Here is a 26,218-nt window from a genome sequence, read left to right as displayed (position 1 = left end):
AAGCTGATTTGACAAAATAGGAATTATAAGGATTAAATGATCATGGTTGGGTATTTATCGATGTGTAAATTTTACCTAATCACTAACAAAGTTCACATAAAGTCCTTCAGACTTCCAACCATGATCATTTAATCCTATAACAATCTCTACAAATAATTTTTGTGAAATTCAGTTTTTAACCATTCCAACTGTTTCAAGCATCATACAATTGGAACTAGAATTATTTTTGTAAAACATGTATTCTTTGTGCTTCCCCATTTTGACTTCTGCCCCAAAGCTGTAGTCTCTTGGGGAAGGAATGTCACAAGGGTAGGCGTCAGTTGCATGTGTACATTATACTTTCGTGCCCCATTAGTCAGTACTTGCTTTGATGATAGGAATCTCAATAGTTTACATGCTACGAACAATTACAACATCTTGGTGTTCTCTAACATAGTTCCTCCCTTGTGTAGTTTTAGTGTTCAGTTTAATTCTAGTCACTAGCTCTGACAAATGATTTGGGGTCCTCGTGATGAGGCATTGGTTTTAAAAAAGTATGCTCTTTCGAGTTCAATGTGGGTGTTAATTATATCAAGGAATTCACAATAGCAAGGATTTACTGTATTGTACAACTTGGACAAAATGAAATTAATGAATACAAAATTAATTGGTTTTTAAAATACCATTTTGACTATTGTTTTTAAAATACAAGTTTATAAATATATCAGTTGAGATATTCTGAAAAATTAGGACTGGTCATGTGATCTTTCTCTTGGTCATATGACTTGTTTCTTGGTTATAGATACCCAGCAGAAATACAGTGAAATCCAGCTGTGACCACAGATGGTACTAAAAATATGTGGCCTGAATTTGAGATGCACTAATTTCTGGGAATGCTTGTTATTTTAAAACACAAACAGGATCAGTTATTTTAGGGACTGGTCACTTTGGAGTGTAGGAGATTGGAGCAGGGGTGGAGGAATAATAGTTTTTACTGAGTTAACAAGTCAACATCACTTCCTGGAATGCCAAGAAGAGCACAGGTATAAAAAGGGTTCAGTTCGTCAGATTTATCTTTCCTGGAAACTAGTACAAATGTCTCGTAAAATTATAACAGTCACAAACTTTTATAACTGGGCCACATAAATATGATTTTGTATTACATGTATTATTGATTACTTTAAAAGATTTGTTTTTTTTAAAGATACTGGGTCATCTAAAATCAACTGAATTTATACAGAGGATATATCCCATACATTGTTTATGGGAAAAAAAACAAAACAAGAAAGAGCAAGTAAGCAGAGCTTTCAAGGAAAGCCGTTTTGAAAACTATGACATATGAAACCTTGTCAACATTATGAGTTGTGCACTAAGGAATGACAAAATCTGAATTAAGACATTTTATTATTATTAAATATCATGTACAACAGCAACTTATTCAAAATACATTTTAAATTGATACTGATATTTCATATGGACCATGACTCCATATGCTAGATGATATTGCAAGCCAGACAGTCATAACATAAAAGGTAATGAAATAGCCGTTCTTTAATAAACAGTCAAGCCGATTTTTTTACAAAGAAAGATGTTAGGTTGTACCCAACATTAAATTCCATCAAGTGGTTTGAAATGAACTTGCCTTGTCATCCACAATCTAACATACTTTAGAAAATTTTGTCACAAAAAAGAAAAGAAAATGCACACTGTCATAGAGGGACTGTGTCACAAAAATTCTTCATATTTCTTGGAGTATATAATGGATTTTACTGCTGTACCTTTTTGTGTTTGACCAATTAAAAAGTGTCAGACACTGTGGGGAGTATGCTGGAAATATGGAAGGCATTCTTAACATACTCTTTAAAGTTTAAGAAAACTTAATGAAGATGTCATAAAATAAAAAAACCGAGGTGTTTTTTTCATCATTTACTGAACCAATGTAATATATCAGCACTCAAGCAATTTGTAAGTAACTAAAACAAGATTTTCCATTCAGGTACATACAAATTTTATTTACATAAATTCATTAACTCAATGACCAAAATGCATCACCTCTCTCTCTTATGCATAATACACTCACAAACAGACATTCAGACACAAATATAATGTAAATCATGATCTAGGTCAAATCCTTAATTGAAACAGTCTCTTTCATTACATGATATGAAACAATTCAATTAGCAGTCATTGGAAACACTGACAAAACTGTATGTATAAGAACGTCAGGACATGCATGTCATCACACATCAAGAAATTCTGCAATAAAATATCTTAACAAAACAGCTGATGACAATGCCAATCAGTCAGTGACAATGCCAAAGCTGAGAATAACCAACAGCAGCAATTACAAATCACTTTTCCACTAATATTGGCTTGACAAATAAGTAAAAACTATCAACAGCCACAAGGATTTTGGTGGCCATTGCCAATCTTACTTAAGGGAAACAATGGACTGTGAGAAAAAATTATTTAGTATACTCCTTAAATGGTCAATAATAGGTAATTTATCCCATATATAATCACTTATGTGTTGGGTCCAACTACAAAAAACATGGACCCTGATCAGTCTTTACATAATGCACTAACTCATCAGTCTATGTTCTTTATTGAAATGATTACTCTGAAAAAATGTACAGATCCAGATCTGCTGGCACATTATGCAATGGCAGATCTAGGTCTGGGCTGTTGTTTGCGAATGTCATGGTCACGCATCGCAAAAACAAAACTTTTATTATTATTATTATTATTATAATTATCCATTTCTCAATTTAGTTCAAATTATTACTACACATTTTATGTAACCTTCTGAGTTCATAAGACATTTTTGTTTAAAACAGTTTAATCCTGTAGAATCTATATTAATTCTAAGAAATTGTTTACTTTTATGACTACCATATGACAATGGTAAATACAAGACACTAATTCCATAAGTAATTATTTTCATGATTTTGTAATAAAATCTTATAACATTTACAGTCAACATGTATACTGAGACCTAAATATGTGTCTCATGCCTGATAACATCTCAGAACCGCTATGCAGTATTCTGAAGGTCTCTTCAAAATTACCATTCAATGTGGCATTAGACTATTAACTATCTTTTTTATAAATAAAACATTTTGAGTAAGGTTTAGACAATCCATACTATCTGACATACAACACAACATGGCTGTCTTTCAAAGCATTTTGAATAAAGTAATTCAAGTGGAGATTTTGCTTATTTGAGAATAACTTTACATTTAGTTATCTCATTACCTAAAGCCAACTGTACAGTTCATAGCTCAGGCCTAGAGAAGTTACCTAACATTACCTAAAGGCAACTGTACAGTTCATAGCTCAGGCCTGGAGTAGGTACAGAACACTACCTAAAGCCAACTGTACAGTTCATAGCTCAGGCCTGGAGTAGGTACAGAACATTACAATGTGTAGACATTCATCCCACAACAAGGACTATTTTATATGAAATATTTAATGACTTAACTGAAACAACTAAGACAACTAGTTGATTCTGCTCAAATTTTTTTTAAATTCAGGAAGTCTGCAAAATGTCACAATTTTGTTCATACATTTCTGAAGATTTTCTAATATAATTGTGGGCATGGTTTAAGCTAATTTTTGAAATTAATTACCCAAATTAAATAGTGACTGCAAGCCTTTACAATGGTTCATCTGAGTTTGGCATATTGCCTATGTGCTTTGATCGGATGCAAGCCCAATGCATCATCTCAATTTGACATATTGACTTGACTGTGCTTTGATAGGATGTAAGCCCAATTTATCACCTGAATTTGGCCATGTGCTTTGCTATGATGTAAGCCCAATGTAGTTTTAAACTGTAAAATCTTCAACACAAAACTTTAACAGAGAATCTTATAAACATTGAGACTGCCACTGGAAAAATGCTATTTTTTTTGAGAACCATTAAAATTGGTACCCATACAAATAAATGACTTGAAAGAATTAAAAAAAACCCCTTGTAACAAAAAAAAAAAGGATATTGCAAATAATGTACAGTCAACTCTTCAATACAATGAACAAACTTACTTGCTAGCAATTTAATGACTACATAATTTCTACTATTGAAATGATTTAGGCATTTTTTCAGCATGGTTATATTTCTTGCTAGGTTGGATACAACATGTAATAATACAGAAAGATGAAGAAAACAAAGTAAAGATGTTATGTTTGCCAAGATTTTTTTTAAATACAGAATTTGTTCATTAAGAACCATTCTTAGTAATTTTCTTGGCAAATTTACTTCAATTCGTCAGACCATGTGACATGCATTTATTTTAAACCATAAATGTTAAACAAATACTGCTAGATTGTTATGTCTGATTATGTCAACACAAGTACCAATCCATACTTTATTCATTAAGTGAATATTCTATTATAATGAATGTCACTATAATAAAAGCTGACTGTATATTATACAACTTTTATTTAATCCATTCAGCTGTTCTAAATCAATCATCACACATAAAATTTAGAATTGAATCCAAGGGATAAACTGTAAAACATTATGCCTACTCAGCCGCTTTTTTTTAATATGGCAAGGGAATGAAGCCTAATCTGGACATAGTGTTTCCTTAATTTCCTTGCTAATGCCTTTACTTTATGAAAATTTGAGGCCTACTCTGCTTCAATGTTGATACTAAGTTTATATGAATTAGCACACTAATAACTGATCCAGAAACGTTGCAGCTGAGGCAAGACAATTTTTGACAGGACTCAACTTGAACAAACCTCAGGCAAGAACTTGGGTAGAAATTAAATTTCATAACAAGCTGGCCTTGGTCTGCATGTTGCTCCTGACCCCATGGTTCAATAATGAGGGCATTAATTTAGCAAGAAATAACTTAAAATCTTGAACACTCAGGTTAACACAGGGCGTGTATGGACATCTGGACAGACATGCACCAGAAGACCAAAAGGATTGCCATGTAGAACTTCTTCTAACAAAGGCTTGACAATGATGACGATGTTGTAGAGAAACCCATGGCATCTGCCTGGTTTGTAACGTGTATCACACAAAAATCAACTCCTTACAAGAACAACTTGGCCTAAAATCCCAATCATACTGGCATGTATCATTCCTGTTAAATTTGTTTTCATCTATATGACGTGGAACTCTCACAATGAAAAACACAGAACAATATCATAACATCAGTAGCCATCCACTGGAACTCTCCAAAATGAACACTGAGATAACTGTAGACCTCACAAATTCAGTAACATTAAGATAATGCTTGAGTGTCACAATCCAGATTTTCTGCGGAAAGTTTATGTCCTTAAGTGGGGCTTGTTTTTTGCCATGTATCTGAAAAAAAGAAGGAAGATATGCTACATCTGAAGAACTATATGATGCATAACAGAAGAAAATATAAAATGTGCATTTACTTATTGTATATACTCACTTTGAGTCTATCTGCAAACAATATAGACCCTGAATTGCAGTTGCATAATGTGCTGGTAGATCAGGGCCCATGCTTCTTGTTCTACTGATCACTCCTAACAAACTGCATACACCAAGATCTGCCAGTGTTATGCAATTGTAGATCTGAGTCGGTGCAGCTTACAGTTGGACTCTACTTAAAATTGAGTATATACAATATATTATAAATTTATTGTTTATAAACAGCATCTGACCTATCATCTTCACTAGCCAAGGTTCTGTTAACCCTATCTACACCTTGGCATATCGAGCAGATACTTCTGTACTTTTTGGGTCTGTGAAGTTCATTGGATGCGACAGCAAGCCACTGCATCCAATAAGAATTAAGTTATTCAAATCTTAATGGATTGTTGTTGTAGGGTTTAACGCCATTTTTCAGCACACGATAGGCTATACATGGCGGCCAGTATTAATGGTGGAGGAAGAACCCGGGAAAACCCCGGAAAGAACCACCGACCCACAAGAAGCTACTGGCAAGCTTTCTCACATACCCATATTGGCCGACTCCGAGATTCGAACCCACGCTGACAGAGGTGAGATGGCAGTGATCCGTAACGGAGAGTGCTTTAGACCACTCGGATTGAATGGATTGATAAATAAGCACTTTTCCAGTGCCAGTCCATGTTTGCACAAATACCTTTCACCCCAAAAGACCTGTAATGGCTTCTCTCTGGTATATAGTCATAATTTTGATGTTAAACTTAGAAAGTATCCTTTTCTTAGGTCAATTGCCACCACCATTTTCGGCCAATGTACAATGCAACATGCTATTGGTTAATTGGAATTGCATAATAAGGAAGGCAACACACGAGATCCAAAAGATGTCACTAGGACAAAGCACCAATATAGCTGTTCAATCCACCAAGATATAGATAGGCTTATTGGAACCTTGGCTAGCGAAGATGCTGACCTACTACGGCAGACCTCTGAGCTATGCATATCTTGTACACTTGATGTATGTTTTATTGAAGCAGACTGAACAGCCCCACATATCCTGTACAGTAGGTGTATTACTGAGGCAGACTTATGAGCCCTGTATATATCCTGTACAGTAGGTGTATTACTCAGGCAGACTTATGAGCCCTGTATATATCCTGTATAGTAGGTGTATTACTGAGGCAGACTTATAAGCCCTGCATATCCTATACAGCAAAGAGAATTATTTACTACTATTAAGGTAGACTTTTGAGGTAAGCATATGCTGTACAGAAGGTTTATGTACTATTAAGGTAGACTTTTTGAGGCCTGCATTTACTGTACATTAGGTATATGTACCATTAAGGTAGACTTCTGAGGCATGCATATACTATACAGTAGGCTTCTGTACTATTAAGGTAGACTTTTGAGGCAAACATATACTGTATAGTAGGTCTCTGTACTATTAAGGTTTTTTAATAGGTATATGTACCATTACAGTAGACTTTTAAGGCATTGCATATACTGTAGTCTTATTCAAAACAGGCACAGAATTTAAGCCAGTAAGTGGCCTCTCAAACTAAAATTACAAAAATTAACTGCATCAAAATTTACTTAACATATATACTTCTCTATAAGTAAAGTTCAACTACCATTGCATAATACACTGGCAGATCTGGGTCTATGCAGTTAACAGTAATCAGTTGAACAAATGTTACAAATTCTGATCTGCTTGTGCATTTTGCAATAACATATCATGGTCTACAGTTTTTGCAGTTGAACTTGATTTATAATTGAGTGTATATGGTATCCATACAGTTTAATGCAGCAATACTTTTTGTTGTCTTGTGAAACTCTCCACAAGAAAAGCTGCAAAACAGGCCTCCATTTTGTAATGGGTATGTGCTTTGGCCATCTTTGCTCTTGGCAAACAGCCAAAATGCTTTTAAAAATATATCTGATGTCAACGATTCATCATTCAAGTATACTCTATCAAAGAATGCTTTCAGATCATCTGGTAAAATGGACCTTCATTCAGACAGACCACAATCTATCCACTGCAACTGACGACATTCAACCCAAAACAGCAGTAAAAACAGATTTATCTGTGGTTATAAAGAATATTTTAGGAAGAGACAGAAAGTGATACTGGCTGTCACAGCTAAAAGATTTCACTGTATCTGTAAATCGCCAAAATGTAAAACCTCCATTTTAATTAAATTTCTTAAAGTTACATCTTCAATATAGTGTTTGTTAGAACAGATAAGGTTTAGTTACTTACTTGTCTAGAACTTCCCAAACTACCTGAAGACGAGCTCGGTCCAAGTGACGTTTGTTCCTGTCAAGCTCTATCACATTCACTGACCATTTCTTCACATTGTTATCAAGTGGTAATTCTGCCCATTTCAGGTGAAAACCCTTGACTAAAAATGAATAAAAACATTAGAATGTTATCTTCAATAAATCTTTTCGAAAATCAATAGAAAAAAGTTTTGTTTTGCATCTGGTACATAACATATAATGTAAAATGAAAGCATGGGAGTTATAACTTAATTTGTACATTTTAACATGGAAACAAGCTTTTACGCCAGTACTTTGACAAGATTTCTGAAAATGGCACATGAAATCCCGCTAAATAAGAAAGTTTATTTATGCTAACACTGATCTTGTACTTCAAACCAGCAACTCCCAAAACTGATTTCACTGAAATCGGTCGAATAAAATTCTGGTCTGGAATGAAATGCAAAGGCCAAATCTGTTTTTAGTAGCAGCAACCTCAATCCAAAAGGTTCTTGCCCCTAAAATCGATAGAAGGCTTTGTTGGGCAGATGGGAACACACCAAGTTTTGGTACAAAAGCACATACACCCATCTGCCAAAATGATGCTGATTGTATACTAAACACTTTTGTTGATGAAATATAAAAATTAATAAACTTATGCTGCTGGTGAATATTATTTAGGTTTCACTGTAAATGCTTATATTCAAAACAAGCAAGAAATTAAATTTTCAAGCAAACATAAATTTACAGCTGCAAGTATTTCATACTCACTGTCCATTAATAACAACAACAAAAACCACTTGATGGGTATTAACATATTAAAAAAGATGATAGTCATGAAAAACAACATCAGTACTGAACTGAAAGACACTTACTTCTAGCGAAAATCTCGGTAGGGTTCCCACCCCAAGGCCAGCCCTTAAACTGCCAAGCAGGGCCCTGTACAAATACTGCCACAACTCGATCCCTGAAACAGTACAAAGATGACAATAGGCATCAAAGACACAAGAGAACCATGCAATGCGATTATGTGATAAATGAATGGTTCTATTGTATAATGACTCACAATAAGGTGATGTCTAAAAACAACTGACAAGAATGGTAAGCAATCTTCTCATTCAAATATACCCCTGCCTCTCTTGCATCATAATTATACCCCATGATGGAGACAAGTATATATTAAAAAAATCTGGACACAAAGCTTATGAAAAAAGTGCAAGCCAAAGCTAAGAAAATTCGATGGCCCAACACCCCCTGTACACCTAGATCAGGCTCCACTCATATTACAAGCGAGTTGCCCATTGGGCCTGCCCCCCCCATGTTATCTAATTTACCTAAAACAAACCCTGAGCCAGCTGATTAAATGCTGCATTCTGATTTTGAAGTTCTTGAAAGACGCTGATAAATTATTAACATTTAGCTTGTTATATATTAAATCTGTTTAGTTCCAAGAGTTGTTACAGTGATTTCTCCAGTATACATCACTGCATGAATTACCCCCCAAATTGTTCCATCTAGTCCTTCTTATTTCTCCAATGGTGAATTGGGGTTTATGGGAGATTTTACTTCCTTTTCTGGAATGCCAAGTGAGCATAAGTACCCCCACCCACATGGTGAAGCTTGGCCCCACAGACTGTAAGTCTTGGCGCATGGGGTATTTTCTGGACATGGATGGGATAATTCATGCAATGATGTATACTGGAGAAAACCATGAAATAAATTTTGAGGTCTACAATTTAAGTTAAAAAATATACAGCACTAAGTTTTTAACAACTTATATTTCATTAACTGCTCTGGTAACCAGATATTTTAATGCAGTAACTAACACTAAAAATTAATGCTGAGCGCCAAGCGAGGCAGCTCTTAGTACCATTTTTATAAGTCTTTGGTATGACTCGACCGGGGTTCAAACCCATGATCTTCTGCATCCAAGGTGGACACTCTAACCACTAGGCAACCAGAGCAGTCAAATTATGATCTGTGTACATTCATTTATACAAGAAACTGGTCATGTGACTCAATGATATATCTGACAAAAAGAAAAGATTACAGAATCTTACCAGTCTTCTGCTTGAAGTTTTAGAGGATTATCAATAATTCTGTATGGAACAGTTGTCCCGTTTGGTTTCCGACGCTGTATCAAAACTTCATTGTCCCTTTTAGCGCCTTTTGCTTTCTTCTCTTCAGTAGTTACAAATCTGAAGAATAAAGTTTTATCATGGGAATATCTGGACAGAACCGATGTAGGTATCAACATTCAATAGCTACATTTACTTACATTTACTTACTATAACTGATGGTAGGTGAAATGATGCTCCAAAGTCAATAGTAAAATCAATTAAAACTGCAATAAAGGTGCAAACAGAGAGCTTATTACCACCAAAAATTAAAATATAGTTTCTAATATATACAAAAAGACATTCCTAAAATTTACTATACTTGAATCACACTAGACAAAGTTTTACAAAAACCTGAGCTATTAATGCTTAATGTATTACAAAGAACCCTTTTTCACCAACAATTTGCTCTGGGTGGCCTTACAAGGAGGAAGAAAAAAAATTATTTTCTATTAAATCAAATTAGAGGTACTTTTTTTCTTAATACTTAATGTATTGCAAAGAACCCTTTTTCACCAACAATTTGCACTTGATGGCCTTACAAGGAGGGCAAAAAATATATTCGGTTATATTAAATTAGAGGTAATTTTTTCAGTTGACAAAACCAGAGATTATCATACAATAATTATCCAGACAGTATGGCGTGATTATAGCATGTCACCATGCGTTAAAGGCAAACACATCACTGTCAGTAATCATCAAACTACATCCCCTCACCAGGTTTCTTGATAGGATAGTATTTACATAACATGTGGTCATGAACTCAATGCAAAAACTAAACACCAACAAAATATGCAATGTACATCACAGACAAAGTCTTTTTTACATGGGTATGGAATTAATAGAGATGTAAACAATTATCTAGTTTACTGAATCTTGAAACAATAGTCAAAACACAAAACTGAACCTAAGTAAGTGATTAATGAATATGGGTCATTGTCCAAATTTTCCTCATGACATAATCTGATTTAAAGAAATGAAGTTTCTATACGCATTTTTTATTTTTCATCTTTTCCTCCCATGATTCAGAAACATGGGATTAGGACTTGCTTGCCATGTAGATAAACAAACGGCTCATTTTTATTATTTTACATGCGAGTGAGTAAGCGTGATAGAGAGATGTTATAAACATTCCATCAGTAATACTTGGGGATCACCCTCCAATCCCCTTACACAACATATTACTTGCTTTATCCACTTCTCTAAAACTGGGTATACAAATGCTTTACTTCAAGAATACATTGCTATGAAATAAAACTAATTCATCCAATATGTGATTGCAGCTGTCTTTTATTATCATAAAAATTAATGTGAAATTATGAACATTATCTCTCACCTCACACCATTTGTTAATTATGTTGTTGTTGTTGTAGGGTTTAACACCATTTTTCAGCACATGATAGGCTATACATGGTGGCCAGTATTCTTGGTGGAGGAAGAACCCGGGAAAACCCTGGAAAGAACCACCGACCCTTGAGAAGCTACTGGCAAGCTTTCTCACATACCCACATTGGCCAAATCTGAGATTCGAATCTACGCAGAGGTGAGATGGCAGTGATCCGTAATGGAGAGCACTTTAGACCACTCGGGAACCCCATTTGTTAATTAGGCTACAATTCTGATTTGTCATGTGACCATATTATGCACAGTCAGGCTCTATTTTTTAGAACAGGAAAGCACTATATATGTTGAAGTTTGACTGTCTTTAAACATGGATGAAATTTCTGCCTGTTTAGATTGAAATTAAACTTTATTTTAAAAAAATTTTGACATTTAGAATCAAACTGAAAAAAAAAAGATGCAATAATGAAAAAAAAATTAAAATGTATGCAATAGTTATGTCAATTAAGTTAGTGTTAATCATGTTAATTTGGAAAACAATGGAAATGATGTCCTAATGAGAAGAATAAAAATGAAAATTTCAGCCATCAAATAAAAAATAACTGCTCATGACTATAATGGTAGTGATTCCCTATTTATATTAAAACATTTATTTTAGAGATTTCCCTATTTATGCAAAAAGCATTTATTTTAGATAAAGCAGCAATTATTCAATAAAGTTTCTATTTGTAAACTTGTTTGATCCTCAAAACTATTTTGAAGGCCATTCATTGCTTGAGATGATTGCCATTTTAAAGATTAAGTGTAAACTCACTTGAGATCTTGCAGAATATCTTTAGAATTGAACATGGTGATGACTGAGGTTGTGGCTGCTGGGATTACAATGATTGGGGTCTTGGAACCTGAAATGTGAGAAAACAATAAAATTATATCAAATAAACAAAATTACCTGAGGTAGTGCTCATTAGAATCTCCAAGAACTAATACAGAAATAATGGAAGGGTGAGTGGGCTGGAGGTCACAAGACACTTCCTTAGAGCCCACAACCCATAAAATGCTACTGTGCCCAATCAACAGTTGCATATATAAGGAGATTAACTGAAATGTTGTAGAACAAATGCAACATCTTCTAAACAAAGCAACCCAACATAAAAAAAATTTCCATCTATAATTGAAAACATCCCAATTTATGATGTGACAATTTTAAGCTGATGATGGAACAGGCTTAGTGATATCATTTCTTCTTTCATCATACATGCAGATACAATGACAAAGTGGCCGACAAGTCAGTTTTCAAACAGAGTGCTTATACATTTTTATGCAAAATAAGAAAAATTCATGACATAAATAAAAGCTGACTTTGATGCCATTTATGGACGTAAAGCACTTGCAAAATCTGAAATCAGCAGATGGATGAACCATTTCAGTGATAGTAGTGAAATTGTTATAAAAAAAGGTAAGCAAAGGACAGCTCTTTCAAAAGAAATAGTTTATTTTATTCAATGAAACTCTCCAATTTTCACAAAGATAATGCCCCCTCATTCACATGCAAGTTACGCAAACATTACAAAAACATGGTGTTGAAATCTTAAATCACCCATCCTGTATCATCTCCAATTTCTAACACAAGACAATGAAATGTGATACTTGTATTCTACAATGCTTATGCAAGTGGGACCAACAAAAAAATAACACTGTTCCTCTGTTATAAAATAAAAGAATTTAAAAAAATACTTACCTTTCTTCTGGTTAGGTGGGGGTCTGGCCTGGGATATAGGTCTGGGTTGTTGTGGTTGTGATGGTGGGGGTTGTTGTTGTGGAGCTGGTTGTTTCTTGGCAGAAACTCCTGCTGTCACTGACTTCAGTGTCATACCGTCAAAGGTACGTGTTGTATCAATCTGGAAACCCTCAGTTTCTGAAATACAAAACAGACCACATCAAAGCATATATTTACTATATTGATAAATACACGCAAATTTGTGTCTGTGTGTCTCCATCATTATTACAACACAAGTCCATACATAATGCAGTACCCCAATAAACGAAAACTTAAACCATTGTACCTAAACTGGTTTATCAAATGTGTGACAATATCTAGGAAAAAAAAAAAAAACAGCATGAAGCAAAGTACTATAGCTTTATTTCCTTTGTATGGAGTCACAGTTGAAGAGTGTCTGAGGTTGTGGGTTCAATACCTGCCCTGGCCAACCCAGGTTGGCTGCCATGGTGTGTTATTAGGAACAGCATCTAGCTTCCATTTCCTTGGCATGGTAATGTGTTAAAACCAACAGAAATAAAAAAGACAACTTTTGTCAGTTATTTATATCTGACAAAATTAAATGCTCAAATTATATTCAGGGAAAATTTAATCAATATAAAATTATTACTATACATTTGACTAGCTGTTTCTTACCCCCACCTCCCCAAATATACACACTCACACATATACATAGATGTTATATGCTATGATTAGCAGTTTCTTACCATACACCTCCCCAAATATACACACTCACAGATGTTATATGCTATGATTAGCTATTTCTTACCCACCACCCCATGATATGATTAGCTGTTTCTTACCCCACCTCCCCAAATACAAACATTCACACACAGATGTTATATGCTATGATTAGCTGTTTCTTACCCACACCTCCCCAAATATACACACTCACACAGATGTTATATGCTATGACTAGCAGCTTCTTACAACCATCTCTACACACACATCTCCCCAAACACACACATACATGCAATGGAATTTTTTAACAATGCTCATGTCAGAAACAAGCATTACAAGACATCACATACCCTCTTTAAAAAAGATACTTGTGCGTTACAAGATGTCACATACCCTCTTTGCTTCGGAACCTTTCCTGATCGTATCGGTTGTACCCAACTTGCTGCACTGGCCTTTGAGGCTACAGAAACAGAAAGATATCATAAGAAACAATGTTGAGAATAATAATATTTTAGTTTACTAAAATTTTCAGCAATTTTGAAAATTCACAATATAGGGAATATTACATTTATAATTTGTTTGTTGGCCATATAAAATTAACACTGTATTCCTAAGCCTTTATACAGTAAAAAATTTTCATTAAAATTTATCTTCTTGGCTAAATTTATGACAAAACTTTGAAACCAATTAAACTGAATTAATTTATTTTTATGGATATTAATCTGTGTGGATTTGTGAAAAATATTTGGGTCAGTACTTAATTCCATGGAATGGGAAAGGGCTTCTATTCTATTCTTTCCACTAAAAATCACTGTTGATCTTTAAATTCAAGGTTGGTAGTTGATGTTCTCATTATTCTGGGTTTAACACCATTTCTCAGCACATGATTTTGCTGTATAAAACATGCTAGAAATAGGTACTACATTTTGCTATATAAAACATGTTAGAAATATTAGGTACATTTTGCTGTATAATACATGCGAGAAATAGGTACATTTTGCTGTATAAAGCATAGTAGAGAAAGGTAACAAGTATGACGACACAAATGTGAATAAAATAATATCCCCCCCCCATAAAATGATGCAATTGCCGTCTATACTTGTCAGATCTAAATGCAAACAAACTGCACAAACCCAGATCTGACATCACATAATATAGATCTGGGTCTATGTAGTTTGTTACGAATATTTAGTATAATAAACAAGTATTTAGTATAATAAACAACCACAATCTGCCAGTGCATTATGTAACAGAAGAGGAGGGTCTATGTTAATTGCAATTGGGCTCAACTTATATATATATATATATATATATATATATATATATATATATATATATATATATATATATATATATATATATATATATATATAGGCACACTCACACAGAGTCAATAAGAATAGTGTAGGTAGTTATAAATATTCTAAAAAACACTCCTTACCACTGATGGTGTATGTGGGACTGGATGGACAGGTGCCCTTGAGCTTCCATCCTCTCGTACCTTTATTGACTGCAATAAGCTAAATATGTTTTTGGCAAAGGTCTGAAATACAAGACAATTATAACTTAAAATTGGTGGCATTATCATTCTCTGTTTATTAGCAATACAATAAAACTTTTTTATCTGGATGCATTGAGAGATATGATTTTTGCCAACTCTTAGCAACAGTCTTGCTAAAAACAAGACTGAGAGAGTTGGATGTAAAAGGTAGTGGTTGTACTCCTAATGAACTATGATCAGGCAATACAGTGGATGAAGAAACAGTGAATATATGAAGAAGAAAAAATGAAGTGGCAATCTTCCAATAATTTCAGAGAATGGGTGGCTTCTTGATTTGTTTTCTAGGTACTCCTGAACAAACCTGATATAAAACAAAATATTACCAAATTTCCTCATATTAAATGAAAATTAAAATGCAACAAAAAACAAGCCTTTTATATAACTGACCTATCAGTAATGCTAATGATTCAATACCTTGCCATGACTCTGTCTAATGCTAATGATACAATACCTTGCCATGACTTTGTAGAACGCTAATGATACAAAACCTTGCCCTAAGTCTGTAGAGGATGCTATTCATACAATATCTTGCCCTGACTCTGTCGAACGATAATGATACAATACCCTGCCCAAACTCTGTAGAATGTAAATGATACAATACCCTGCCCAAACTCTATAAAATGATAATGATACAATACCTTGCCCTGACTCTGTAGAATGGTTGTTCTTGTTCTCCATAATCTCTCCCTGCTCACAATATCACGAGTAACATCCACCTCTGCATCAACAAAACTCCTTTGTTCCAGCGCACCAGGTTGAATGTCATCATCACCCTTAATTTTAGTTCTCTTCAGAGCCAATCTCTTGGCTTTGATAGCATTAATCTTTTCCAAAGGTATAGCTTCATGCAGAGCGGAATTTCTGAAGAAGAAAAAAAGAAAAGAAAAGGTATGATAATCCTAACAAGAAGCCAAAGTGGGCTTTATATTGATCACATGACTGACATTAACCAAAGGACCAAAATGCAGGAGTACTTGGTCAAGAAAGCTTAATTCAACAGGATGCTGTCTATATAATTTTCAGCAAATTATCTTAACTGAATGTTTTGACATTCTCTATTTTTTGCGTATTCGTTCATATTTGATGGCAAATCTTCTTTTGCTCAACAGTAAAGGGCCTTTAGACAAGACTGCTGTAAGATTTGGTTGTATTCAAGTTGTTTTCTAAGATAAACCTTTGAAAAAAATTTCTATGCTTTCAGTAAAAAGCAGTCTGTTTAATTGCAGATCAGCATGATTTATACCATCTGAAACACAACATATAATAAATGTTCTACTTTAGAAATAACAGCATATTTTATAGCAAACTGACATCATTTTTTATACAACTGAAATCCTATCAGGCTGTGGTCCTTTCTGCAAAATTTGGTTAAATTTTCTTCAGCAGTTTTAGAGAAGAGGTTCAGAGGTCTCGCTAGGATTTTTAGTAAATATAGGAGTCCCACCAGCGAAACTTGTAGTCCCCTCCCCAAAAATGTTGAACTTTGCAGATTAGAAAAATTGTTGGTTGCCATTGAGTTTAATTTCCACATTCTTTATAACAGTGACATGTACAACCATGTCAACCTATTCTGTGTGTCTGGTAATTCTGGACAATATTAAGTCATTTCTGTAAACACTGGATCACGTGTTGTTTTGGTTGAAAATCCAATTTGTAGCAAGAAAGAATGATCATTCTTTAAGTAAGGAGAGTGATATTCATAAAGTGTACAAAAATATCCCGCATTTCTATTCTAAATGAGTATAAAAATGTGATTTCTAACATGTCAACATGAAGACACAATCTATGACCTTCTTGAACTTGTAACCCAGAAAAACCTATTCAATATTTATCTTTCAGAATCATACAAATACATACTTTATTTATATGATAGAATTGTTTACCTTAGAACAATGTTGTATCTTAATCCGTGTTTTTAATTTTGCAAGAAGTTGTCCCACAACTACTTTATCATCTGCTATCAAATTTGTCAACTTGCATCTCAGACGGATTCTCGAGAAAATCCAGGGCAAATAGTCTGTTTCTAAATTCTTTAGTGATTTTTTAAACCATAAACGAGATAACGTAAACACATTATATCATATTCATTGTTGTTTCTCTTCAACATAACAGCTTATTTTTTTTAAATAAAATAATGAAATTTTACTAATTTTTTTTACAAGATTGGTTTAGTTTGCTTAAAAGCTCTAGCCATTGAGTGACATTGTTATGCTGGATTCTGTAAAACCACCTATAAACATGACCTAGATCATTGGCTGAAATGCTGACAGAAAGAGTCTAAAGTAATGTATTTCTAAAGCCTGATGCATAAACATTACATCTTTTCAAAGCCATGCACAGAATAGGCTGCCATACTGCGAGGTCATGAAAACATAGGTTGATATCCCGTTTGTCCAATATTAGTATTATTTTGAACAGAATATTCTGGTGACAATTGCCGCTCTGCAACTGGTAAGCATTGCAGAATTTATTTTCGTCAATCAGTTGAATGACCAGTAGAGCTAAAAAGGTTCAACTTACTTCAGCTGTGTAGGCAAGATTGAACTTTCTCGAGGAGCATCAATTTTGTTCATCCAGTTCTTTTTGGCTTGCTGAACTCGTTCTTCCTACAAGAAAAAGAGATGAATGATGGCAGAATGTTCGTTCAAAAAAAAAAAAAAAATAAAATAAAATAAACACAAGAGCATCATAAACAGTACATTAAATGTTCAACAATCTTCTATCAGTATCACAGAGCCCCAAGTGGCCGAAAGCGCTCTCCGTTACGGATCACTGACATCTCACTGCTGTCTGCGTGGGTTCGAGTCTAGGATTCGGCTAATGTGGGTATGTGAGAAAGCTTGCCAGTAGCTTCTCATGGGTCGGTGGTTCTTCCTGGGGTTTTCCCAGGTTCTTCCTCCACCATTAATACTGGCCACCATGCATAGCCTATCGTGTGCTGAAAAATGGCGTTAAACCCAACAACGACTATCAGTATCACATTACTGACAAACAGGTCTCAAAGTATGTGGTTCTGATTAAACATGTTGGTCCAGAAACCATTTCCATCCCATTAGTCTTAAGATGACCATAAGCTGTGACCTTTATACCAAACAACCTGCAGGTTTCTTTCTTACCCTAAGTGCAAATTAGTGTGGTCAATAACTTGAGAATAAGAGCTATTTTACAGCAGAGAGAGAGACAGAGAGAAGTATTTGACCAAAATATCAAGAGCACTCTTCTTTGTCTCAAGTGCAATCTATCTACAAACTCTGGTCAATGTATATAATCTAGAATATAAGTATTTACACAAAAACTTTTTTTCTTACCAAAAGTGTAAGATCACCAACCCTGTAGGAATTACCAACATTGGTGACAGTGCTTGATAACTAAAATATCTGAGAAGAAACCATTCCTTTTTTTTTCAGCCCATGACCGTAATTATTTGACCAACTGACCCCCAAAATCAACAGATCAATTTTAAAAAACCTCTAAGCCAGCATATGACTTTAGTTATTTTATGGAAAAGAGTTTTCATTCCTGATGTCCATCTGACTTAGACCTTCGTCCAATTAACCCCAAAATCAATAGGTTTCTTTCTTCTCTCAAACGCAAGCCGTCTACAAAGTTAACCCCAAAATCAACAGGTTTCTTTCTTCTCTCAAAGACAAGCCATCTACAAAGTTAACCCCAAAATCAATAGGTTTCTTTCTTCTCTCAAATGCAAGCCATCTACAAAGTTTAATCAAGGCTTGTAGTACAGAACAAAAGTAGCTTTTTTTTAATACCGGAAATGATTTTTCTTTCTGTGTGACCTTCACCTCTAATACTGTCTAAAAATCAGGCCAATCACAGCAGGTGAAGAAGAACTCAAAATGTCATATGCAGACCATTTCTCTTTGCACTTTGACCCTGTTTACACTGATGTCTTTCTCACACCAAATGCAAGCCATTTACAAAGTATGATCAAAATATATAGTACACAGGCCACACAAGTCAAGTTCTTGTATGCAAACAGTTTTCCTTCTTTCAATCACTGTAGACATAGCATGTGACCTTTCAAGCCTGAAATCAATATCTTTTGAATATAAATATCCCAATGGAAGCTATTTATAAAGTTCAGTAACAGTCAGTGGTGGAGAACTCAAGTTATTTGGTCATTTTATCCCAAAATAACACGTCATTATCTCAAATGCAAGCATTTAGAAAGCCTAATCAAATTATGTGGGAACAGTTTCCTTTGCTTTTGTCCTATAGCGCTCGACCAAATCAATTAATGGAAACAGTACAAGAGTGTACAGATCAGCAGCAATATATTACTTGACACAGTTGGTTCTGGGTTCAATCAAAGGTTCTACCATTATGTGGTAATTCCTACAGGGTTGGTAATCTGGGCTATCAAGTTTATATTGTGTTAATTTGTAAAAACAGTCATTTACAAACATTGAAAAACTAATGCAATAATTAAAGTTTACACCATACCTCCAGTTTGGGTTTCTTCTTCTCAGACTCTCCTCCAAAATCATCAGCTGACCGTTTGACTGTAAGAAGACATTTTTTTTTAATGATATATGTATATTAAAATTGCCCGTCTTTTCAATATTCCCCATATTATCTCATTTTCCTCTCTCATATCAATACACATCACCAACTAAAATGACTCACATTACAACAACAGTTTTGATCCTATCATATAAAATAAATTAAAATCACTAATTTAGACTTTTTGGGAACAAATTAATAACACAATGGAAAAAAAAAACACAAATGAGAATGAAATCTAGTTACAATGGAAAATATCATATGGCTTAATCCATTATGCATTGTAACATTTTTTAAAATTTTTCTACTGTCCACTAGAGAAAATGAATGAAACCAAAGATTCTATTCACAAAGACAAAATGTTAAGACTGCAAAAAAGAAAGTTCACCTTGTGTTGGTCTCTGAAGTGATATTTCCAGTGGTGCACTTTTATCAATGTTAGCAGATGTTGCTGTTTCTCCATTGAGGTACTGCAGCAAGTCCTTCCTGTCTGGACGACGTAAGAAAGGTACATTGGCAGCCTAGAGTGCAAAAAGAAAAAAAAAACAACGTATAAAATGCTATTAAAAAAGATGTACAAAGAATAATATATAAAACTGTCCAAGCACTGGCTATTCCTTTTAAAATTACCTCTCCATTTGGACAAGTGCATGATGATTTTACTTTCCTTCAGATTACTAAAAGTATTTGTCACCTGTCTGAAAAACCTGTAATAAAATTTTCTTATGAAAATCAAAGTGATAAAAGAGTTTAACCATTTTGCAAAAACTGATGTTACTTCAAACACAAGTTCACCTTTTGAACTTTGAGTATGTGTGTGCACGTGCGTGTGTAACCAGCATACTTAAAAGAATCTAAGGTGAGCTCTGGGGTCAACTTGTGCTGAAGTTCAAATACTGAATTTACTGATCACTGTTCACCACCAGAATTCCTATTTGTTTGCAATCAATATTCAACAAAGTGTATGTAAATCAAATGAACGAGGTTGTTTGATCTATTAAAGTGTATGTAAACTCGAATGAGGTTGTTTGATCAGCTCAAGTGAATTTAAATTCAAATGAATGAGGTTGTCCGTTTGATCTGTTCAAATGCATGTAAACTCAGATGAATGAGATTGTTTGTCAGCACCTATTACATGTACTTACATTTCATTCTGATATATGACATACAGTAGTAGCTGACTGGTAAAATCTGATATATGATGTACAGTATTAGATGACTGCTAAAATTTGATATGACATACAGTATTAGCTGACTGGTAAAATCTGAAATATGACATACAGTATTAGCTGACTGGTAAAAACTGATATATGATGTACAGTATTAGCTGACTGGTAAAATATGATATATGTACAGTATTAGCTAACTGGTAAAATCTGATACATGACGTACAGTATTAGCTGACTGGTAAAATCAGAGCCATCATTTCTTTAATTCATAGAAAGACAAGACAAATATTCTGACCATTTTGTATACAGATGATAGCTGTATAAAAATGACCACTGTATAAGGGATGGATGTATTCAGCAGAATTAATATATAATACTCACAGCAGCCTCTCTGACATATAGGGGATGGGCAAGGTGGACATTTTTTAACAGGAACAGGATGCAGTCTAATGTGTAGTATTCCTTGGCAATTCCATCTTTACCAGTACTGCAGAGGAAATTTAAAGTTTAATGAAATTACTAAATATGTGATATAACTCCTATGCAAACTTAAAGAGATTCATTCTGAATTAGATAACAAGACTGAAAACAATAAATACATACATTATATAAAGACCTAGATATTAGTAAATATTAGTGTATTCTTTTCCAGCTTATGCTAAATGTAAACAATGACGTGTGTGTAGTTATTATGGCACACTCCGACAGGAATCTACAAACCAGCATGTACATCTACGAAAGTAACCAATATTTACATTCACTTGCAACAAAAGCATATGAACACATTTTATTACCTGGAAGAGAGTAATTTTTTTATGGGTAATTAAACCACAGGTGTGCAAAAGATAATTACCATGTACATATTCAAAATTGACTGTGAAAATAGCATGTAGATTGCATGCACTAACAATTACATATAAATATTGTATCAATTGTAATCAGGAAGCACATCAGTTGTGTCATTTCATTCCAAATGCCAATAAAGTACTACAGTTACATATGCATTAACAGTTACATTCAACTTCAGTTAAGACAAAATGGATTATATCATTTATAAATATAATCCACTGAAAAACAGTGATACACATAGGACTGTTGGCGGACATAACTCTTTCTGGCTTTCTAAGTTCTTCAACTGTTTAGGCTCCAGCACAGTGATCTCCTTTTACATTCTATTTTGCAATAAAATAATTCGATTGTGATAGAACATAGACATAAAGTTCCCCATGGTCTATAATCAAAGTAATTCTTTGAGAATCTGAAAATTTCATTATGAACAAATTAATAAAAGGTCATAACCATAGTTAAGCCTTAAGTTCCAAAACCATTAGATTTTATCCATATATGTTTTATATTTCTGAGTAACCTCTACATTGTGTATGAAGAATCAAATCAATGATTCAATTGTGTCAAAGTCATATCAAAATGACAGGTGTATAGGCTAAGTAAAGCTGTCAAAATTTTAGAAAACTTCTACTGGTTATCCATCGATCCTTATGATCGGTTACCCAGGTAACTGATCAACAGTTAATTGTATAAACCTGAAGTCAAGTATACATTATTTTAAATTCACATTATCACACAAATATCACTAATGTCATCTGCCACAATGTCCAATAATTCATCCTCACTGTCTGATAAAGTCCTCTGTCTAGTAAAATGCCATGGTCTAGTCATTATAAATATCATCTGACTCCTTTTCTTGGTTCACTTTTTGTGTATGCTGATTTAGAGACAACTCAAGAATTTTAAGAAACCCTTTCATCATAGTTTGTGAAATCTATTAAAGGTTAAAACTGAACATATTAGTTTTGCTGCAAGATCAAATAACCACCTTCTGGTACTTGTCACAGCACCATACTCGCAGCATAATCAAATAGTTGTCACATGGGAAAACAAGCTATTGGATTACAGTCAATTATTTACTGGAAGAATCAGACCTCATCTTCGCACAGAAAAGAGCGCTAATTATACAATACCTTGCTGCTCTGTCAAAAGGATTGTCAACTTGAAAACAAAATGAGTGCTGCTTTAAAAAGCACTGTCAGAGAACTCGTAAAAAGTAAAACAGGTATGCAATGGCTCTATTTATTACACAGGTTATTTTCAGTGAGTTGGTACTAGAGTACCCAGTACCAATGTCATTTTTAAGGCTAAGGTCTATCTCAAATAGTCTGCACATTGTTGGTCATGTCATTGTGAAACTTTACTTAAGATAGTTTAAATTAGTTTTATACTAATTATACTTTCTGTTGAGATAAAGAATTTAATGATCATGTTATTTACTCTATGAATTCATTTTTTCACATTTATTTATGAAAACATAATGTGAAATGATGTTACCAATGTGAATTTAGTCCTTTATTGAAACTACTATATTCCTGTCAGCAGACGTGTGCTATCTTTATACTAGTTTACCACTATATCTTTTCTGGTGGCATGTACCACTGTGCTTTTTAACTATACCAGTACTTTGGTAGTTTCCATCAGTAAGCAATCGAAGGAAACTCCTGAGTAAACTTATTACAACTTTAATGATGTTAAAAGCATGTTTTCATTTTCATAACAAAATGCTTCACAAACTTATTAATGATTTTACAAAATAGTTATATAGTCATATATTTTAGCATGGCAGCCTAATGGGATGTTTCAGATAATTGGGCCAAATCAATTATCTTGACTGGGTGTTGACATTCTGCTCAAAGTTTCCTGCCTATTATATCGATAGTATAGGTAGTAAATTAAATGCTTCATTGTTAATACTTCCTATTTTTATCAACAAATCTTCTAATGTTAGCACAATGACTTTTACAGTGCATCATCTATAGTGTAATCTTAATCAACTTAACCTTAGTTGCACTTTTTAGATCATGTCTTATATAACACATAGCGCAAATTCATCTAATATAGGGTACTGACCATTTAATTTCTTGGGTGGATGCTGCAATTATCTCTTTAGCTAAGATTTTTTAAAATTATTATCTCAAAATAATTTTTCTTTTAAGTACTATATGAATATAATATGGTGTTATTTTGACATATATCAAAACAAGATATTTTTCCATATATCCAAAAGCTTCTGATTTTTTAAATACCAAAATCCCCGTTTCCTTCACCAGAAAATTTAATTGTGCATCCCTAATGTAATTATGGTTAACATGGTAATATTATATTATGTTCATAAATACTGCAGTATACCAATATTTTGTGGTAAACAACGCTAAGTGTCTGAGAGTGGCCTACACAGTAATGTTGACTTATGTCACACGCTAATAATTCTTCGTCTGCAAATCGTGTCAACAAACATAAACCCAAACTATGTATGAAATAATGGACATGAAACCTGAAAAGTTCTGTTACAGGTCATGAAAATGAATAAAATGCTGGTCAGATGTTAGCTGCATGTCTCAAATGAAAAACAAATATGATATGTTGTAGCTTTCCGTATTTTCTCACTCTTAAAAATGAATATATAAACATATTTTGCACCACTATGCGTTCTATAGTATGGAGATTAAATTATGTGGGACGTTACTTTTCAACCTCATTTTGCGTCAGGTGGAAAATTCATGCAAAAGAAGAATTTCAGCATGAATATTCAAACCGGAGTTATATAATTCTTTTCTGCATCTCAGCTGATCACACAACTTAGACTACAAAATATGTTTGTTCATTATCGACGCATTATGTCTGGGTCGGAATTTGTCACCCTGATATGACCAACAGCAGCCAACAGGTCACAACGCGCCACAACGGAAAAATTCATGTACTCACCCCCAAACTAAGTAGTTCGTTCTAGCAGTCTTTGGCCAAGCGAATTCACCAAATATGACCTGGTCATCTTTCTCGATGATATCTTTCTTGTTGATGTTATATTGTCGCAGAATGCTAAGTACGTCCGCCATGATTTCTACCGGAAGTTTACTGCCTATAGCTCACACTACAAATAGTCTGGTTCCATGCTTAGTATGCTGCTATTTTGCACTTCTCCATGTGAAGTGAGTTGTAATACGAAACGCATGACAGTAGATTGCAAAGATTTTTCATTGGCTGATTCCTCAGGAAGTCGACCTACGACACCTCATGGTACTGATTATATGAAAGAATGGTAACCAGCCTAGAATGGGTGACATTATATACGAATTCGGCTGGCTAGGAATGGTTGACAATGAAAGTAACAGTTCAGTGAAACAAAATCTTTGTTGTTACTGAAAAAAAAAAAGAGACATGGTTTTACTGGAGATTGAGTCCATTGACAGCCTTAAGTTCACTACAAGGAAGCTGCCATCAAGGAGGTGTCCATACTGATACATATATGTTTAATGATGAACATTCAGAAATGTAAAGTTATTGAATTTTTAATATCAGTGTTTGCATAGTTTTTCTATAAGAGATGAATTATTAACATGTGTCCTGCAATCCCGCTTATGCTCTAGACAAAATGTAAATAGAAACAGGTGGGAAAAAGAATAGTCACATGCGGAAATAAAAACAATTGCAACGTTAGAATTTCGGCATCTAAACTGTCATATCGGTGACAGAAAAGTTGTTGATGAGACATCCTTTAATCAGTAAATCATCTCAATGGTAAAGTGGTCTTTCACTCCCAATAAAGTATAGATGAAAATAAAAAGATTCAATGTTTGTAAGGACACTAATGTTTGTAAGGACACTAATTTCATTTTTATCATGAAGGTAGTAAACAGAGAAATAGCCTCAGATCTCTTATTTTCCCAGTAGTTAATGTTCAAATTAAAAATTCAACGTTAATATGCATTTCATTCGTTATTACTACCCCATGGGAAAATTTGTTCACAAGTGGAGTCTTTATACGATGAACCCTTTCTATCAAAGTAATGCTATACTGTTGAAAAATTCTAGGTAATTTTGCTATTGGGTTCTAAGAGGGACACATTCATTTCTCACGCAGTCAATAAAAATGGCATAACTTTACAAAACTGAATCTAAGTAAAAAAAAAAATGAAACCTTCAGGTTATGTTACTTGGAGGCAGGGTAGTCGCGGGTTCGAACCCTGGCCGAGTCATAAAACACTACAACACTAGAACACTACACCGATGACTTATAATAAAAAAGGTACTAACATCTGCCTCGATTGGCGCACCGCCTTAAGAGGTTAGTATTAGGACTGGTCGGCCTTGTGTCAGGATAACATGTCTTGTTGGGACTTGATTCCACACGTCTGCGGTATGATGCCACAGTGCTAGACATCACCATAGACTGTCACAATCCAGACATCGTAGCGATATGGCTCAAACTGTTAAAGTTAGGTTTTAAAAAAGTTAAACACACACACACACACACACATTTCATTCTCATCTAATTTAAAAATGGCCTTTCCTAATGCGGTGTTAGCAACTCCAACTTTAGGACGTTCAGAGCCGATAAGGGAGGCGGGGCAA

At 34.2% G+C, this 26,218-nt stretch overlaps 1 protein-coding gene across 1 annotated transcript; it reads right to left on the bottom strand.

The window, feature by feature from the left end:
• Positions 1–1,366: 1,366 nt before the first annotated feature.
• LOC149780220 (parafibromin-like) lies at positions 1,367–24,775 on the bottom strand. Its single transcript, XM_089936983.1, has 14 exons — positions 24,572–24,775; positions 21,179–21,284; positions 20,017–20,149; positions 19,569–19,627; positions 17,628–17,713; positions 15,746–15,968; positions 14,988–15,089; positions 13,940–14,006; positions 12,827–13,003; positions 11,903–11,990; positions 9,691–9,828; positions 8,506–8,597; positions 7,632–7,773; positions 1,367–5,299 (listed from the first exon to the last, which is right to left on the bottom strand). Exons 1-14 carry the CDS (start codon positions 24,700–24,702, stop codon positions 5,263–5,265), a joined length of 1,581 nt encoding a protein of 526 aa, XP_089793109.1. The 5' UTR covers positions 24,703–24,775; the 3' UTR covers positions 1,367–5,262.
• Positions 24,776–26,218: the final 1,443 nt, after the last annotated feature.

Source organism: Sinohyriopsis cumingii, chromosome 16, assembly GCF_028554795.1.
Source record: "Sinohyriopsis cumingii isolate HCF-2022 chromosome 16, ASM2855479v2, whole genome shotgun sequence".
Taxonomy (NCBI): Eukaryota; Metazoa; Mollusca; class Bivalvia; order Unionida; family Unionidae; genus Sinohyriopsis; species Sinohyriopsis cumingii.
This window is presented reverse-complemented; position numbering and strand designations above follow the sequence as displayed.

What these genes read in the sequence shown, in the direction of transcription:
- LOC149780220 (XM_089936983.1), bottom strand. Translation starts at nt 24,702, where the DNA reads ATGGCGGACGTACTTAGCATTCTGCGACAATATAACATCAACAAGAAA. An exon ending in TATATGTCAGAGAGGCTGCT is followed by an intron (nt 20,150 to 21,178) that starts GTGAGTATTATA and finishes TTTGCACTCTAG; the next exon opens with GCTGCCAATGTACCTTTCTT. An exon ending in TCCCACATACACCATCAGTG is followed by an intron (nt 14,007 to 14,987) that starts GTAAGGAGTGTT and finishes CTGTTTCTGTAG; the next exon opens with CCTCAAAGGCCAGTGCAGCA.